Below are 19,034 nucleotides of genomic sequence, written 5' to 3'. Positions count from 1 at the left end.
ACAATTTCCAAATGTGGTAACCCTCACCTCAGTCGACACGGGCTCGTGTAAAATTCTTCTTTGGGTTTCGAATTTTGATACCGAATCGATTGTCTGTCCATTAAAAAACCTTGCGAACTTTCGCAAGCACATGCCTCTGGATCCTGAATCTCGGTACTTTAACCCCAATCAGCTCCTACGTGGTTACTTTTTTTCTCCCCAAGTACCACAGCAACACTTTTCCTCATTTAAACTGAATTATTAATTAGGGTAAAAGGGGTTTGATAAAAAAAAAGAAGAAGAAGCAAAGGACATATTCACCCCCAATGATCACCTAATTTTCAATTGAGTCCCTATTCAAAAAAGAATTCCAATTGATTCTCCCCTGTATACTTTGACACGAGACCCATTACCCAACTAACCCTCTCCTTAAATTTTCTCTTTAATACCTCATTTGTTCAGAAGCATTGGAGGAATGTTGTTTAGAGGGGGGCAGATTTGGAAGTAGGAATTGAATGTATATGCCCTTCGATTAAAAAAAATAAAGAGAAATTTTAACGGCAGACTTAATTCGTGAATACTACTTGATAGATATGAGGATTCAGTTGGGAATTTAAGGGACAAATTTTTCCTTCTTTATAATTATCATATTTTTTTTATAGATTCAATTACCACCCATTCTAACAAAAAAATAAAATAAAATAAAATTACCATCCATTCACTCGCTATAATGTAATAATAATTGTTTTTTAAAATATTTTTTTATTTTAAGATATATTAAAATAATATTTTTTTATATTTTAAATGTAACAGTCTGGTCCAACCTGTCAGATATTGTGCGCTTTGGGCCTTACTGTCCTCACATATTTGTTCTTGGTGACCACACATAGGCCCAAAATATAACAAGTTAGCAACCAACACTATTGATAAGGCCTACTACTAACTCCTCATCCGTCAATGTTGGATATTACAATCCACCACCCTTAAGAGTCTGACAACTCCGTTGGCACAATCGGACAGCCAGTGAGGTCGGCTCTGATACCAAATGTAACAGCCTGCTCCAACCTGTCAGATATTGTCCGTTTTGGGCCTTACCGTCATCACAGATTTGTTCTTGGTAACCACGCATGGCCCCAAAACGCGCTCTAACAAGTTAGCAATTAGCACTACTAATAAGGTCTGCTACCAACTCTTCATCCGTCAATGTGAGATATTACAATCTACCCCCCTTAAGGAGCTTGACAACCCCGTCGGCACAACCAGACAACCAGTGAGGCCGGCTCTGATACCAAATGTAACAGTCTGACTCAACCTGCCAGATATTGTCAGCTTTAGGCCTTATCACCCTCACGGATTTGTTCTCGGTGACCACACATGACCCCAAAACGCATCTAACAAGTTAGCAATCAACACTACTAATAAGGCCAGCTACCAATTCTTCACCTGTCAATGTGAAATATTACATTAAAATTATTTTTTATATTATCATATATAAATAATTTAAAAACAAACATAATTTTCTTTTTTATCAATCATAAAAATAAACATAGGGTGATACTCTCTCGAGGAGGAATGATTGATATTATAATAATAATTATTTTTGAAAATATTTTTTATTTAAAAAATATTAAAATAATAAAATTTTTATATTTTAAAATTTAATTTTTATATCAATATACCAAAATAATTTAAAAACAAATATAATTTTTTCTAAACCATCCACAAAAATAAACACTGCCTTGTCTCATCTGATACTCTCTCGACGACTCTCAACCAGTAAACTAGCTGCTAAAAATTGAATTGACAAAAGGCCGCCTCGCATTTCACCTCAAAGCCATAAGGCATCCCTTTTTTCCTTCTCCACTCCCCTCATTCCCCACTACCATATCCTCCTATCTGTCTCTCTTATTCTTTCTCGAGGCTGAGACAGTCAAAGCAAAGAATCTTCTCTCCTCCTCTTTCAATTTGGATCATTCTCCGCGATTCTTCAGAATTTATCTTACTGTGCATACCAGCCTATTAGGGCTTAGAAACCATCCACAGTCCGCAGCAACAACAGATATTTTCTTCTCAATTTTTGGTAAATATCTTTTGCTCTTTTCTCCTTTTTTTTCTTTCTCTTTTCTCTCTCTCGGTAATCTGATGGTAGAATGAGGTTTATCACAGTGAGCACATCAAATTCAGTAATGGAAGTCAAAATAGAGCAAAAGGACGCGTCAGATTGGTCCTACAGAGGTGAAGGTGCTGCTAATATAGTTCTCGCCTACACTGGATCATCGCCCTCTTTTGTAAGTTTCGTATAATTAGCGAAATAATGCTGGTTAAAAGTTCTAATCACTTTACTTGTATTGCAAAATCTGTGCCTAATTTTAATTTTTTTGGTTAATTATGATTTAATGCATGTTAGATTGGGAAAGTAATGAGGATAACAAAAAAAGCAAGGAACGGGTCGTCACCGAAGTGTGACTCTAACCAATCAGTATTAACAGAGGAAGAGCGGTTGTTATGGAGAGACGTGGAAGAGTTAGTTACCTCTCCTACGAAAGAAATTGCAGAGCAGATTTATACTCAGCTAGTTATGAGTCCTTTGTTAGGTTCCAAACATGTCGATGCTGGGGTATGATTTTGTGATATTTATTTCCACACTGAATATGAATGGATGGATGGATGGATGATGTAATTTAGATTTTCAATATTGGTTTTTTTTTTTTTTCTGGAATCATGATAGATGCGTGTGCCAGTAACGAGGGATTTTCTTGAGTGTGTTGAAAAGAATGTAATTAAACAACGTCCGGCTTGGCGAATTGATGTTTCAGTGGTTGATTTGGAACGTGATTTTGTGATTATCATGTCTGATCATTCTCTATTCCCTGGAGGTAATCACTGTCATTTCGAAGTGTTTTTTTTATATACAATGTGACTTTCTAGCTATGATATGTTTTATTTGTTGCATTTAGATAGAATACAGTTAGTGGCGGGGAGATTTGGTGTGACCGAAAATCCCCTGAAATCAGAAGAAAAATCAATTTGAATTGTAGCAGCAAGGACCAAAGTTTCTGTCATCTATGATTAGAAAGTGGATTGAGCTGTTTTATGTGGTTCCTGTAATCATGAATGTTTACTTTAATTTCTTAAAATGTCAGGTGTTCTTAAAGATGAACCTTGCATATCAGTTGAGATAAAGGTACTTTGTGTTTTCTGTGTTTTTTTCTCTTGCTGGTATTGGTTTATTTTCGTCTGCTCTGTGAGTGATATTTTTTCGTTCTAGGATTTATAACTTTTATTTCTTTCCATCAAGTAGCCCAAATGTGGATTTATCCCTTCATCAGAATTCATAGCTGAAAGAAATTCTGTTAAGAGGAGTGCTACTCGTTTTCAAATGCACCAAGTCTTGAAGTTGCGTGAACAGGAGGTAATTTTTCTTCCATTTATCATATTGCTTTTCTTGAGCCAAGTTTTGCACCAATGCTTCTTTTTTCAATTATTGTTATTTGTTCAGTAAATCATTCTCACTAGAATAACTTGGCTTTTTAGATATCAGAATTAAGCGAGTATGATCCTCTGGATCTGTTTTCTGGTTCCAAGGAAAGAATACATAAAGCCATCAAGGATCTGTACACCACTCCTCAGAACAATTTCCGTGTATTCTTGAATGGTTCTCTTATATTCGGGGGCTTGGGCGGTGGCATAAAGAGAACTAATGCTGTGGCTGGAAAAGCTTTTGAAGACGCACTCGAGGGCATCATCCTGGCTGAAAATGGCTTGCGCACAACGAGTTTTATACAGCTTGTTGCTGAGGCAGTTTACTGCTCTAGAGTATTGGACGGGCTTCTTGAAGTTCAAAGGCTTGATAATTTTGACATTGAAGGGGCCATTCATGCATATTACAACATTGTTTGTCAGCCTTGTGCGATATGCCAACAGTTGGATGAAGCAAGACCACCACATAGATGTTCCTCCTTGCATTCCATTCATATGGATGAGAGTTTGAAAATTGCAAAGGATTATTTGATAGCTGCTACTGCAAAGGACTGTAGTTTGATGATTAGTTTTAGACCAATGAAAGATGGAGCGTTTGGATCTCCTCATGTATACCTACAGTCAACCAACCAAAGTTTTAATTACAAGGTACACTTCAACATATTTCATGTATATTTTGATGTGCATGGTAAATATCAAATTACTTGGAGGCCTACAATATCACTATTCTGTCTCAATATTATGAAATTGGAAACAAAATGAGCACGTGCCATGTTTGGCAATTCCCACTCTAAAAGGTGCTGTAACTCAAGAACGTTTATAATTTTTGTGGTATGTTTAATATTTTCACATTCATGGCTGCATTTTGCTTCCATATTGATCGCTTTACATCTTAACTTGTAAAACATGTTAAAGTTCACTGTTTAAGTTCATCCAGCAAGGCATCTTTCCTCCCCTATGTTTTATATCTTATACAAGTTTCATTTGCCTAGGTGAATTTCATTGACTTGGATTTAAAACCTTTAAAGAAGATGGTAGACTACTATGAATTGGACAAGAAGATATTGAACTGCTTCACTCAGATGTTGGAAATGGAGCATAAAGATGGCAATGCTAGGACCATGGATGCGATTGAAACTATAAATTGAGTTTCAACAAGACTATAAAAGATCGTAAGTTTTGATTAGGCAATCTTTTGCATTGATTGTTGATGTAATGCTTGTAACTTGTAAAAGTGCAGATGGAAACTGTTAATATTTTGGTTTACGAACTCTTCCCTTTTCAGGAGATTGAATTTCCTTAAAGAATGTGAAGTGTAAACTATAGCCTACCCCAATTAGTTTGGGATTGAGGCGTTGCTGCTGCTGCTGCATTCGGAAATTCTATGCCTTTTCATACCTCTTGTCTGACCCCATAAAATGAAGTGGAGTTGGAGACAAAATTAATCAAACTTTTGCGTTTTGGCTTTGACTGCTAGCACAGTGATCGATTAATGTATGGGTAGCTTGTTTTTGACCCATTATTCGATGTGTTGTGCTGATAACCTCTGCCAAAACAAACTTTATACTCTTGGACTATTATACAATGCCCATTGAATAATCAATAAAGACATTTGTCTCTTAATTCCAATGTGTTCCGAGGAACCATGGACTGGTTATGTGTCTCTCTTCATTCGTATCATGTAGTTGGAGTGTTGAATTTCACCTCGTTAAATGTTTGAAGTGCATTGAAATTTTTTGAATATTCAAGTCTGCAAATGAATGTATGTATACGATTCAAGCTACCAATATATATACAGTGCCTGCATACAACTTCTTGACAGTGCATGTCCCCCGGTTTACATACGACCGATATAGAAATTTAGTCAATATTTTATCCTCTGTTGTTAATTAAGAGGAGTTTAATGAGGGGGGAGGGTTGAAAGGGACAAAGCACGTTCGTGGGCTCAACAGAGAAAGTGATACATCAACTACTGTACCGCCATTCCATCCCCAAGCCCACATGGGCTATAAAATTATACAGCTAGATTTAAATTTACTGAGGCATATGGCATCTGAAATAGCAGGAAGCATCACCCTTTGCTTTTCAGAATTGAGAGTTGAGGTTTAAGTTTACTTTCTCAGAACTGTTTATATCAATTTTTTCATAATCTCTTCTCTTTGCTATGCGTGTATATTCTCATTTCAGTTCCATGTCAATATTTGGATATGATGCAATTGGTAAATGTGTGATTTGGAAGCTTAATCTAACTGGTTTGGTAAATATCAACTTTCACAGAAGAATGGCATTGGAAATCAGCATGCGTGTTGCCTGCAGCCGGCAAGGAAGACTTGAGCGTCGTATTTTGTTTGGCCAAGCAGAACAATCATGCGTGTTGCCTGCAGCCTGTGGCTGTTCCATGTGCTCAAGAATGAGCTGCCAAGTTGTAGAAGGCATCTGTGTGCATGGATCAGGAGCCATCACGGCATCTTGAAGTTTGAGGGCAACAAAAAAGGACAAATGTGTGGCAGAAGTGGGGACAAGCAGTGCCCATTCATCTGACCCGGCTCTCAATAAAGCTGAACTGAGAAATTTACTGAACTGAGAACATGTAATATCAGGTTACTATTATCATCATCCTAGCTTAAAAGCTAGTTTGGCTTGCCTGTAAAAAACCGTAACTTTGGATTTTCTGTAAAGTCCCCAAGCTTGGACTATTAGCATGTGGGACTATTAGCACTACACTTAAAAGTCTCACTCACACTCCACTTTTGGGGAGAGAGGTGGAGTGCCATTAGTGTTTGTAGAATGTTCATATCGGCCAGCAAAACCGTTTCTCGGAATTTTGGAAGACTCGCACCTGCATATGTTGAATCTGTGTTTGTCATTGGAATGTTTTTCCTTTTATATGGCTGGCAGTATATTGCCTGAAGATCTATTGCGGTGGTACAGGAAATGGAAAAATCAACTGCATTGCCGATCTGAGATTCAATTTTTCATGCGTGCTGTGTCAGGACTGAACGCAAAGGCATGTTGTAGATGAAAAGTGTCCAAGGGTTTGTAAATTCTTCAATAAATGCGTGTAGGAGGTAACAGTTGAACCAATCAAGTACCTTCTGACAGGCATTTACTTATCACCTACTTACATTTACTTCATAAAGGCCTCAGCCAAACTTCTTCCAGCGCCATGGAAGTAAATGTAATATTCAACCTTCCAATCATTGTTACATGATCGAGGTAAAATAAGTACATCAAACAATCTATTTATACCAACTCTGAATTCCTCCATAGCCTCTGTATCCATTGCATAATTTATCTTACTCTGCCAAGCCATGTCAAAGGTTGTGCTTCCTGAACTCTTAAAACACTATTATATGTGCTTTTAAGTTCATGTAAAGTTTTATCTGGTACTCTTGTATTTACTAAGCATTGTCCCGAGTCATTCTCTGCTCACACTGACACTCTGCACTACTTTTTCACCATATCTGCTGCGGCTTAAATTTTCTCTGTTATGAGTAAGAGAAAGTACGGAGGAAACTGAGTTTATTTTTCTGTGCAGAAAACTGTCGTGTCAGTGGAACTGCTCTGTTCAAAATGCAGGAAGAAGGTGATGAAGTTAATTGCAACAATAGAAGGGATAACTTCTATTGTCCTCGATCCGTCAAAGAATACGGTGACTGTAATAGGTGAAGCTGATCCAGTGAAGATCATTTGCAAGGTGAGAAAATTTAGAAAATCTGCAGCAATTACGAGCATAGGGCCTCCCAAGGAAGAGAAGAAAGATGACCCATATAAGAAAGACGTTATGAAAGACACGAAGGGCATGGTTATTCCTTATACTCCAAAGACATGTCAGAGATGCGATGTGTGGTATGTGGTTAATGATGATTTTTACAGTTATTGCACCATTATGTAAATAAGAAAAATATTGTTGTATGGAGCGTTTAGAGGGCTTAATGTGTTTTATTTCATGTCCTATGAACCATTTATTGCTGTTCATCAACCTGATACCGTGGCTGAACCACTGCTTTATTTGCTCTACAAAATCTATGCATGTGGTTCACCGGAAACACCAATCTGCCATGTACCTAATTATGACAGAACTATCTGCTTAAATTTTTATGAATGGAGGTTGTATCCTTGTGTTCTCCCTGAAACATGGAGATAGAGAGACCGATTCCGATCCTTTTGATCCTCCAAAGTCCATAAGCAGTCAGTACGTGGTAGTTTGGATGATCTCAGTTCACAGAATTTGTATCGTAAAATGTTTACAACAGGCAGGTCAATGAGGATATTCAATATTACATTCCCACTGAATTTTATTGTGAGACCAATGAAGCTCTAGATCAAGCCCTCTAGATTAATCTGTTTGAAAGTATATTGTTTATTGATTTTTAAAATACTTTTCACTTGGAAAATATATTAAAATTTTTTTTTTTATTTTTTAAAAATTATTTTTAATATTAATGCATAAAAATGATCTAAAAACACCAAAAACATATTAATTTAAAATAAAAAAATAAAAAAATTTAAATTTTTTTAAAATACAAAAACAAATAGGATGATCCTTTTAGTGAGCGTTTGGAAACGCGGTTGTACCCGTGTTTTAAATAAAATTAATTTTTTTTGTTAAAAATTAATTTTTTTATATTTTAAATTGTTTTGATGCGCTAATTTTAAAAATAAATTTTAAAAAATAAAAAATATTATTTCAACATGTGCTATAATCTCTCAGCCTCGTCAGGAATGTGTAAGATTCTGACAATGATTTATGATACATTTACTTTAGTAGCTACCCTCGCCTTGCCGTAGAAGTTAGGACCTCATGACATTAAAAAGAAGAGGGACCTTGTGTAATCTTCCTTGTTATTCAAGTATTTACCGTAGTTATTCGATACCATCGAGATGGAATCCATCCTATTAAATTTCAAGACGAGAAATTTATCGTTTCTTATGATATTAAATCCTGAATTATTGTGAAGTAAAAAACACAAAGCGATCAGATTATAGAAGTAAACATTCTTGTTTCATTCTAGTTCCCACTATTTTTTTTTTTACTTTGAATGAATATAAAAAATTAATGAAATAAAATGAAAAGAATTCTAATTTTACATTTTAGCTTAAATGAGCAAACTATAATAAAAAAAATTCTATGAGATGTAATATCACGGTAGAAAATAATATGTTTAATCATACGATCTATTTTTGTTATTCTAGTATATAAAGTTATACAGTAAAAATATTATATTTCTCAATTGTTTTTATGCACTTATATAAAAAATAAAAAAATAAAAAAATTAATATAATTTGTAATTAAAAATATTTTTAAAAAACACATTGTACTCTAAAAAATAAAATTAAAGACCTCCAATGTGTGTTGTTGGGCTGACAAAACTTAAAAGGTGTGTTTGTTTCCCCGACATGGGATTCACTTGGTATTTGAAAATAGATGTATTAACAAGGATATTAGATAATTGAGTGATGTGTTCATAGTTTTTAGACCCTGTCCGGTTTAAGATTCGGGTTTTGAGTTTTGACAGGGTCACCGAGTCGCTCGGGTTAATTATTTTTTTAAATGAAAATGATGTTATTTTAGTAAAAAAACACAAAAATCAACGGGTTGCAACTGAATTTTTGATCGAGTTGCCGAGTCAACTTGCCGGGTTAGCCGGGTCACATCGAGTTTTTTCTTTCTCTGTTTTTTCTTCAACCCGGCCTGATTTCAGCCCCGGGTCGGCCGAGTCCCGGATCGACCTGCTGAGCCGGGCCGAGTTTTAGAACTATATACGTGTCTTTTCTTTATAAACATTAAAAGCTTATTTATGAGGAAAAAGACTTGGAAGTGGTCACACTTTGGATTTCTTCACGTTTACACAACTATCTATAAATAATTGATGATGCACCTAATTTTCTCTTCTTCACTCAATTTTTACCATTAAATTTTTTTCACACCGAATCGAATCTCTGTTTTTTTTTTGTTGTTAATGATCTAGTGAAGCCAACGGGCTCAAGAATCTAATTTCTTAACACTATACGGGCCATGTTTGGCCCAATTATCAATATAGGCCATATCACATGACCCTTAATACTAGACCTATCACTATATTCTCAACAAGAAATACTAGCCCACAATGTACAGTCCACTTATGATCTCGTGTACTATGTTTATTTTTTTATTTTTTTATATGAATTATCATGTGAAGCCAATATTCACATATTTTCATCTCTTTGGGATTTGCACCGAGGTAAATAAATGTGAGGAACATGCCTGCTGAGGTAAAGTCTAGAGAGGTCAAATTTTTTGAGAATTAAAAACCGAAGCTATGAGAGAGTTCTGGAGAGAGGTTGTCCTATTTCCCCCTTCACAATACTCAAAAAATTTCTTTCTCAACAAGCATGGCTCTGTTAGAAAGTTCTGGAGAGAGCTCTTCCTATTTGTCTCTTAACAGGGGTTTTTTTCTCCCACCAAGACAGCAAAAATCTGCAGCAATAACAAGTTTTTATTGTCTTCAAGCTTTGACAATCTTACTCAACTAACAAGTAGAAACTATGTGGTTCTCGAAGGAGAGCTTGCCACGGCCACCACCTCCTCACTATGAAACTATCTTGTCGGTGGCAGCTTCTCTCACTGCCTCTGCCATTCTCTTTCGCTCTATCATAAACGAACTCTTTCCCGATTCTGTCAAGGAATATTTGTCTTCGAGCCTTCAAAAAATATCATCCCGTTTATCATCCCAGCTCACTATTGTCATTGAAGAATCTGACGGACTCGTTGCGAACCGAATGTTCAAGGCTGCTAACGTGTATTTAGGCTCAAAGTTATTGCCTTCGACGCGTAAAATCAAGGTACATCAGCAAGAAAAGGAGGATGAACTAGAAGTTAGTGTTGATAAAAATCAGGAACTTTTTGATGTGTTTAAGGGAGTCAAGTTTAAGTGGGTTGCGGCGTCTCGTGTTGATGGGCTAGTTTCTTCTAACAAGAAACGCCAAGACAGTGCCTTTTCAAGGTCTGAGGTACGATATTTCGAGCTAGCTTGTCATAAAAAGCACAGGGACATGGTTTTGAGTTCATATTTTCCTTATATTTTGCAAAAAGCTAAAGCAATAAAGGAAGAAAAAAAGACAGTGAAACTGCATACTATTGACTATAATGGTCCTGATTATTGGGGTTCTATCAAGTTTGATCATCCTGCTACGTTTGATACAATAGCAATGGACCCAGAGATGAAAAGGGAATTGATTGAGGATCTAGATAGGTTTGTAGAAAGTAGGGAGTTTTATAGGAGGGTAGGCAAGGCTTGGAAACGCGGGTACTTGTTTCATGGACCACCTGGAACAGGGAAGTCAAGCTTAGTTGCAGCCATGGCTAATTATCTCAGATTTGATGTTTATGATTTGGACTTAAAAGAGGTTCAATGCAATTCAGATTTGAGGAGGTTGTTGATTGGCACAGGCAATCGGTCAATGTTAGTGATAGAGGATATTGATCGGTCTTTCGAGTCCGTGGAAGATGATGAGGTAATTTCAATGCCATTTTTCACTTGGATGTCCGAGTTCGAATATGATATATACAAGGAGTGGGGTATCTCTCGAGTTGCGAACTGAGACTGGTCGTGTAAGTTTGTTTAATGCTACTAACAAAGTCATGTTTTTGTCACAGGTAACTCTGTCTGGCCTTCTGAATTTTATTGATGGCTTGTGGTCAAGTTCTGGAGATGAAAGAATATTAGTGTTCACAACAAATCACAAGGACCAGCTTGATCCAGCATTACTAAGACCAGGGCGTATGGATGTCCACTTGCACATGTCCTATTGCACTTTCAATGGTTTCAAGACACTGGCACTTAATTATTTGCGTCTTCAAGAGCATCCCTTATTCGGAGAAATTAAGGAGCTGATAGAGAAAGTACAGGCTACACCTGCAGAAGTTGCTGGAGAGCTAATGAAAAGCGAGGATCCAGAAGTTGCACTTCAAGGACTAATCAAGTTCCTCCATGACAAGGAAACATCTGAAACTAGCAGGAATAATTGAAAGCTGATAAGCATTGGTTTAACATCTGAAACTGGTCGTGTAAGTTCCTCATTTTGATTGTGATTGTCTGCTTGATTGCAGCATGCTTTCTCCAAAATCTGCTGTGCAGTTGCACATGGGTTTCGACATGTGCTTGCTGCTGCATGGATAAATTATCAGTTAAACTGAAAACGTGAACGGCAAATGTGAATGATCAGGTGAAATCGTTTCTGTTATTACATTGCCGTCTTTTCGCAGCCTAGCATCCGGGCAAATTGTTTATCAGGGATCCTACCTTCTCCCTCTCTTCCTCTTGGTCAATGTTCACATCCCTTACACTTCCCTATCTACATGTGAAAAGACTTCAGGCGTAATTTTTTTTTTATAATAAACAAGGCACAACGCTACTTGCCCAAATAATGGTCTGTGCCTACTGGTGCAAATTCTCAGTAATAAACACTACAGGCTTGCATTTCAATTTCATGTAGAATAGACAAAATGCCAGGAAAGCGCTTCTCATTCTGGTATCTTCTCTTAACAGCAACACGCCAATTAAGCTACAATTGGCCTCTCCTCTGATTTACTCAACGTACATCCAAAAATTGCATCTCTCCACAGTCCACGCATAAGGACCTTCCTGAAAAGAATCAACTTATCTCACGAAGGCAAACCACAACAGGAGCAACAGCCCCACCCTCTTTTTTATGGATGCCAAATTCTCATCCAGCGCAAATTGGAATATTACCTTGTATATCTGTGGAAGATTAATTATGGAAATTAACGAAGGTATCAACATAAATTCCTCCTGTGCAGAAACCTCTTCACCAGCAAAACTTCTTTTTCTGCATCAGGCAGCCAAATCCTTGATGTCAGTGAATGAAAAAAAGTGGTGCTTTCGATCTGTGCTTTTAAAATGCAGATGAAAGATTATACTCTTACCTGAAAACTTGCCTTTTCACAACCATCTACATATGCAAGAACTTCTTCTAGCCTGATCAAAGCTTCGTGCAAAGCCTTTGAGTGAGAAGCATGATGGTTAGAAATATGCCACATGGACCACAAGTACAAATTTTCTTTCCATCCAAAGGTTCACATTATCAATTTCTGATTAAACAAGTATTCCTAAAAATTATAGTTATTTGTTAAATGCAGAAAACATGGTGGCGAAGAGCCATCAGAAAAATGAGGTATTGGCATCAAACCTGTTTGGCTTGCCCAACACTCAGATACAACCCCACTCCATCCCATCAACTACACCCAGTGAGATTCATGTATCTAATAGCTTCATATTCAGTTGGTGAAGACTTATTTCTACCAGAAAAATATCTAAACAAGAGAGACAGTTACCTTTTTCGTTGCAATTAGCTCTGCTTCTAATGCATCCACACGATAAACAGCAGCATTAAGTAGCTCCTCTTTTTCACAAGGCATCTGGAAAGGTATTGTCTGTAATGTGTCAACCTTCTGCTCAAGTTCACCCAGCCTTTTCATGACAGATGAAAGAAGGTCTGCCTCAGTAAACCCTGGAGTGGGAGAAGGGGGTCGGAATTCCTCCTTTGGCGCCGATTCAAAGGTCAGGTCAGTAATGTCACTGGCAGAATCAGATGCAGAGTGTTTCTTGGCCTTCCAAAATGCCATTGAACGGAAGAAAGCAAGAAGGGTTATGAAGACGGCCACAAGCACAGCCCAGGTACGAGCAGAGATTCCTTCTGAAATCTTCTCTACACTTAACAGAGAAGGTGTGCCTGCAACCAATTTCATTAATTTTGTTCAGCATCTGATATAATATCATATCAAGTAACATTTACTCCAACCTAAACCAGTGAAGTCCTCGTGAAATCCAACTAGTCATGGTGATACCCCTTATCAGAAAAGATAATTAGAGCATGAGCCAGGCGAAAAAGATCCATGACTTGTCTCTTAATTAATGTTCTCCCAAAACAATAGGGAGACGTCTGGATCTCCATATAAAGGCCCTGAAAGTGTAATGTTTTTATATCCAAGTATCATAACATCCCACCTACTATGATTGGTGTTTTTTTAATTTCCCCAAAGGAAAAACAAGGAAAATGGAACTCTAAGGGTGAAACTACAATAAAAGGAATATTACATTTAACTTCATTTCAAAGTTCCCTTCTCAGGGCTGCCACACCAAGGAGGCAGCAGAACCAGAAGGCAGCCACAATCCTAGGATACCCTATCTCTATCTATTACAACAAAATCCATCTACACAAGTTCTGCATACATCGACCCTAGTCACTAACAGTTACCAGTCAGAATTTATCCATATGATAGCGTTGAATCTTGCTAACCTGTGGAAGTAGATGAATCTTGAAATTCAGCATCCACTGTCTTGTCAATTATAGGTATATTTCCATTGTTATCAGGGAAAATGGCAGCACTCGTCTTACCAGCCACCCTAGCCTGTATAATTTAAAATATTAGCATTATATATACACTCAAAACCCACAGACACACTTGCATTTCATTCAAGGAATGCATTCTGTTGGAGGATACTTTTAATGTATCAATCTTCTAAAGTAAAACAACTTCAACTAAACTTCACATAGACTCGTACATCTAAACTTTCAGAAAAACTTACTTCTTCAGAGACAGGAACCAGGCTTGGCAGTAAATAGCTCCCAGTTGGCTTCGGAGAGCCAACATCTTCCACTTCAGATCCTGACTCTGCAGTGGAAGTATCACTTGTTTTTATCTGGCTCAGCCAAAAAAAAAAAACCAAGTTAGAGAACATGCAGTTGAGTATCGTACAAGACAAAAGCTTTCCCGAGAGAGTTTACCATTGGATTGAATGGCTTGTCATAAGCAATTACCCTGCCCTCACTATTTGAAATAGTTACTATTTGTCTGGAATATTGTGCTTCACCAGTGAGAACCATCTGGACGGACAATTAATCATATAACATGAACATATTAGAAAAGCGCTTTACCAAAAACAGAAGTCTGAATAATGGTGTTTCAACATACAAAGGCACCACATAGAATTTAAAGTAATCACCACACCTTTAAAATGTTCGGATCTTTCCACGGCCCCTTGTCAGATCTCATACAGCCTCCCTGATCAGTACAAGTACAGCTACCACCTAAAAACTCGGGCAACTCACTGAACAAATTCCAAGTTATTTTTAAAAGTTTTAGACAGTTTGTATAATTGAAAGGGAAGATAACTAGCAAGGAAATAATCGTAGAATTTTGTTACCTAGAGCCTATTATTTCAAGCAACTTGCTCTGGTACTTGTTACCAAGAACCTGAGTTAAAATTCCAAAATCAGCTAGTATACATCTGTCAACTGTAAATGTTAGGCAATTCAACAAAACTAAGGAAAGCACTACTCACATAAATCTTGGAAGCTGTGTTGGGATCGAGAAAAGATTTCACTGTTTTCCAGAGCAGCTTAAAACCAGGACCAGCATTAATGACAAACATTCTGCAAAGTGTCTGTGCAATTTTCTGTTTTAGCTCTTGTAACAAAATAGCTTCCCAACTTGATTTTTAGGCATAAGAATCAGTGTTAAAGAAAAACTTCTATGAAAATTGAGAGCAAAATCACATACCTCAGGATAGTTGTCACCATCAATCTTCTGGAGCTGAATGATGAGTTCTCGTGCGGACTTGTTGAAGTTTTTTAAACCCTGGAGAAAAATTTGTTAAAAAAGAAAGCAGAATGTAACAACCTCGAAGAGGTATAAAAAAAACCCGATATTAATAAATAAAACATACAAGTCCTTGCACATCCAAAATAGTTGTACTTGAATCTATGTGTCTCTTTGCGGCAATGGAGCAAGCTGGAAACTTAATCGTGAATGTCTTTTCAAACTCCTGCACGTGATATCTCAAATATCTTTCTAAAGTGGTCACTTCCATAAGTTTGCTGGAATCAACTTTTCCAAGTCTTTCGATGTAAACGGGTCTCCCATCCTTATCTACACCATGATAACCCTGAGGGTAGTACTTTAGAACTTCTTTCAACTCACTGAACTCGAAATCCTGAACAATGCCACTAAACTTAAGAATAGGAGAAATTATTTACTTCATAGACTAAGTCTACCGCATCACTCATAGACTAGGCGAAGATAGATAGACAAAATCATGTGGAATGCATACATCAACAAGCGGAGACCGCTGTATTTTATCCTAGTGTCTTGTGTTTATCGGATCAGTCTATGAGTGAGGTGGTAGACTTAGTCTACCTAAAAATTTCTCTAAGAATAGCCACCATAAAATGAAGATGTAAGGATACAGAAATGGAGAAGGATTGTGTTAGCGTTACCTCCAAAATTGTGTCAGTACCGAAGTCTTTCCTCCACTGTAGCATGTTGGCCCACATCTGTTTGGCTTTCTCAACATCAAACTTCCTTGCTTTTAAGAACCTGCAAAAACGAGATTCTTTAGTATTGACGCTGCACAAAAGTTCTGCTAAGCTGAACCAACTATTCCTCATTTTGAGCATCAAGAAATATGTGAAAATAGAAACATTAATAACAGCTCTCACTTCCAATGTGTACACGATCATTGAACCTCATAAAAGTTTACTTAGAAAGACGAAATCTGAACATGAAACAACCACTGTAAATGCTCATACCACAGCCTATATTTGATTGATTTGAAAACCAAAATGAACAATGCAGCTATCACTGTTAATTGGCGACCCTCTCATCACTTCTGCAATTGAAATTGAAATTCATAAAAGGACAAACAAAAAAGGAGCTAAATAATTGGATGACAATCTAACCAGGTGAAGTCAAAGGGGAGCTTCAAAAAGAAATCAGGAACACCACATAGTCAATCATTTTCCCATTCGTCTTGCATCATAGCATTGAAGACTTCAAGCAGCCAATCATTTTCCCAGTTTTTTACAGGCCAATCTTGATTTATTTATTGACAAAGCAATTGGCAAATTACATAATCAGCCTCTGAATAATATTTGAAAGAGGATGTAACACCTAAAAACCTGACAAAACCCATTCCGAATTTACTGAAGCAAACGATTATTTAAATAATCAATAAAACAAAGGACACGGGCTAACAAGCAATCAATAAGAGAACATTTGATGAATTAAAATAAAAATGACGAAAGCAAAGAAAATATTTTATCAAGACCGTAATCAGCACTACAAGCAAGCAAAGAAGAAAAGGAACCTCAATAACATATGATAATCATCATGTCTAGCAGGAAGCAAATCGTCCGCCATAAGTAACTGTTTAAATGAATCTACAACCCGAAGCTCCTCAACATCTCGAACATCCTCAATTGCAGCAGAAACCCCTTCGCCACCACCGCAGCCACCAGTACCTTTTTTCTTGCTTTTCGTGAGAGAACGCCTGAGTTTACTAGACGCCTTCATTGCTTTCCTTTTCAAACTCCCAATTCTAGTCTTCCTTTCTTCCTCTGAGTTCTCAAAATCCGATTTCCTCTCTCTTTTCTCTTCATTACTAGAGAACCCCTCAAGACCTAAAAGCATCAAATAATTAAAAAAAAAGGTTATTAAAAAATTTAATTCCATGGTTTTAGAACAAGTCATTACAATTTAAACCACTATTTTCTTTCCAAAATTGCTTAATTTTCACAATTTTGATAATCTAGTAAACTGTGATTTCTAAACAAAGATTGTTCCGCCAAAGAAAATTAAAAAAAAAATTGGTACAGAATTTATGACAAAAATCAAATTCAATAATTAAAGAACGAGAGAACTTACAAGGCCTCCCTAAGCTATCCGACGGACTCGACATGTGAAGAATTAGAGATCAATATTACAAAATAATAATAATAATTAAGGACTGTGGTAACTGTTGTATTGCTTATTTGGATTTTTTTTTGACGGAGTTCAGAAGAATCTTTTTAAACTGCCATGGACTGCTTCTGCTGGTAGAGGAAAAGGTAGTGGTGACGGAAGGAGAAGGAGCGTTACGAAATGGAAATTGATAAACTGAAGAAAAGAAGAGGAGCAGTAGTAATTATCTGTAAATGAGCGAATAAAAAGTTGTTTTTTAACTGAAGAAGAGTGGAAGGTGGAGAGGCGAAGAGACGGTGCGTATAGATGCGGCTGATCTTTATTGCATGGCTGTTGAGTGTGCTGGTGGGTCCTGGAGGCTAGAGCCAACGGCGATAGCTGGTGGAGCCAACTGGGATTTTTGCTTTGGCGGGAGTTTTACAGCCGACACCGCGTGGTTGTTTCGTTTTAACTGCCTTCTTGTTTTCGTTTCTTTTTTTTTCCCGTCTAGAAACTGAAATCAATTTGGATTGAGGTGATCGGGTGATGCCCCCGGGTCACCGACCTGTCAATTTGACCTGTTGTTCGGTGGCTCATCCAATCGGTGGTCAACCATTGGATTACCGACCCATCAATTTAAACTGGATCGTTGGTTCAAGGTTGCATCCATCATATTTTGTTTTTGTTTCTTTTTTATTAATCAGAATAAATTCATAATATTAGTAAAACAAAAGGTGACGTGTTCACAGGACCAGCCGATTTCTTGTTCATCCGCCCAAGACTATCCATTGTTTCAAGTTTAGTTCTGATCCAACTTGGTCCAGCAGTTTTCCAGACCAAAAAGTGTTGCCCAATTGTGCCAAATCCTTCTTGTCATTTTCTATAATCGCCTGTGATGTTCTCAAGTCCTCATTGATAATATATACACTGACCGTATTTGGATGAGATTAAGGAAACTCGAATTTCAGCCTCGAAGCCATCAATCCAGACTCTTTTTTTCTCTCTCTCTTTAATCGATACGAAACTAGGCTTGCTTGGAAAGAAGAGAGACAACCGGTCCATTGCTGTTTTTGTAATCTACACTTTTCGTAATTCCAAATATTGTGGGCACCACGAGAATTTTAACTAATAGCAAACGTCTCTCCCACTTATTCAAGTAGTCCCAGATTTAGAACTTGTTTGCTCGGTTGGCTTTCTTACCGGTAACCAGTTTTGAGGGACGATACATGCCCTTCAAGAGCTGAGATCGTCAACATTCACCGAGTTTGATTTGTAGCAACTGGACAGAGTTGAAGTGGCGATACATGTCTAGAATCCTTACGAGCACATGATGATGACATCTGCCATCCGGTTTACTCCGAGAGTTCCCTTGAGAAGATTGAACTTCTCGTTTGGGCGGAAGTGAACAGAACAAAACCATAAAAGCAGCACCTTGCAGGGTTCACAGTTAAAAATCTCACATCATATCATGCTGCGTTTTTCGAGCATGGCCACGGTCCGAAGATAATTAAGAACGCCATTCCAATTTAAGAAGGGGAAAGAGATACAAAGAACTCCATAGTTAAGAAGGGGAAAGAGATACAACTAGGGCCATTCTTCGTGGACTGGTTCTTTGCTTTTCTCCTTCTCTAGTTTTGGTGCTAAAGGGGAGGCAGTGTCAACTCAGGCTAAGCATAAGAAGAAAATATACAGGTCCACGGCAACACAGCAATTCAAGGAACGCCCTTGAAATAAGGGACCACGCGGATCTATCTAAAACAAAAGGGGGGAGAAGACCAAGTGGGTCAAGCTGGAAATGCCCTCACTTACCATGCAGAATCTGACAGACTGATATCTGACGTAGACATCTAGA

The 19,034-nt window shown here is 37.4% G+C and overlaps 3 protein-coding genes across 11 annotated transcripts; 2 read left to right on the top strand and 1 right to left on the bottom strand.

Annotated features, from left to right (window-relative positions):
• The first annotated feature begins 1,785 nt into the window (after window positions 1–1,785).
• LOC7471939 (inositol-pentakisphosphate 2-kinase) lies at window positions 1,786–7,564 on the top strand. Of its 3 annotated transcripts, XR_008058579.1 has the most exons (10): window positions 1,786–2,059; window positions 2,146–2,267; window positions 2,387–2,596; window positions 2,708–2,855; window positions 3,123–3,163; window positions 3,281–3,391; window positions 3,514–4,107; window positions 4,452–4,631; window positions 5,737–6,779; window positions 6,998–7,564. XR_008058579.1 is itself a non-coding variant. In XM_052450690.1 (9 exons), the coding sequence occupies exons 2-8, from the start codon at window positions 2,166–2,168 to the stop codon at window positions 4,605–4,607; spliced, it is 1,362 nt and encodes a 453-aa protein (XP_052306650.1). In that variant the 5' UTR covers window positions 1,786–2,059; window positions 2,146–2,165; the 3' UTR covers window positions 4,608–4,631; window positions 4,745–5,082. The 3 variants fall into 3 exon arrangements, 2 of the variants coding, with proteins under 2 accessions (XP_052306650.1, XP_052306649.1); XM_052450690.1 differs by lacking the exons at window positions 5,737–6,779; window positions 6,998–7,564 and adding an exon at window positions 4,745–5,082; XM_052450689.1 differs by lacking the exon at window positions 6,998–7,564 and having other exon boundaries at window positions 1,787–2,059; window positions 4,452–6,281.
• Window positions 7,565–9,640: 2,076 nt separating this feature from the next.
• Window positions 9,641–12,294, top strand: LOC7479729 (protein HYPER-SENSITIVITY-RELATED 4). Its single transcript, XM_002301982.4, has 2 exons — window positions 9,641–10,956; window positions 11,099–12,294. The coding sequence occupies exons 1-2, from the start codon at window positions 9,988–9,990 to the stop codon at window positions 11,468–11,470; spliced, it is 1,341 nt and encodes a 446-aa protein (XP_002302018.3). The 5' UTR covers window positions 9,641–9,987; the 3' UTR covers window positions 11,471–12,294.
• LOC7479728 (phosphatidylinositol/phosphatidylcholine transfer protein SFH8) lies at window positions 11,661–17,742 on the bottom strand. Of its 7 annotated transcripts, XM_052450886.1 has the most exons (16): window positions 17,168–17,733; window positions 16,611–16,923; window positions 15,742–15,841; window positions 15,192–15,458; window positions 15,026–15,103; window positions 14,808–14,909; window positions 14,670–14,719; window positions 14,474–14,573; window positions 14,251–14,349; window positions 14,052–14,165; window positions 13,762–13,873; window positions 12,797–13,194; window positions 12,389–12,463; window positions 12,195–12,291; window positions 12,049–12,086; window positions 11,661–12,009 (listed from the first exon to the last, which is right to left on the bottom strand). In XM_052450886.1, the coding sequence occupies exons 1-14, from the start codon at window positions 17,199–17,201 to the stop codon at window positions 12,271–12,273; spliced, it is 1,863 nt and encodes a 620-aa protein (XP_052306846.1). In that variant the 5' UTR covers window positions 17,202–17,733; the 3' UTR covers window positions 11,661–12,009; window positions 12,049–12,086; window positions 12,195–12,270. The 7 variants fall into 7 exon arrangements, with proteins under 7 accessions (XP_052306846.1, XP_024451805.2, XP_024451804.2 ...); XM_024596037.2 differs by having other exon boundaries at window positions 11,661–12,086; window positions 14,284–14,349; window positions 17,168–17,739; XM_024596036.2 differs by having other exon boundaries at window positions 11,661–12,082; window positions 17,168–17,736.
• Between the last annotated feature and the right edge of the window lie 1,292 nt (window positions 17,743–19,034).

Source organism: Populus trichocarpa, chromosome 2 (assembly GCF_000002775.5).
Source record: "Populus trichocarpa isolate Nisqually-1 chromosome 2, P.trichocarpa_v4.1, whole genome shotgun sequence".
Classification (NCBI taxonomy): Eukaryota; Viridiplantae; Streptophyta; class Magnoliopsida; order Malpighiales; family Salicaceae; genus Populus; species Populus trichocarpa.
The sequence above is the reverse complement of the archived record's forward strand: the minus strand, read 5'-3'. Positions and strand labels throughout refer to the sequence as shown.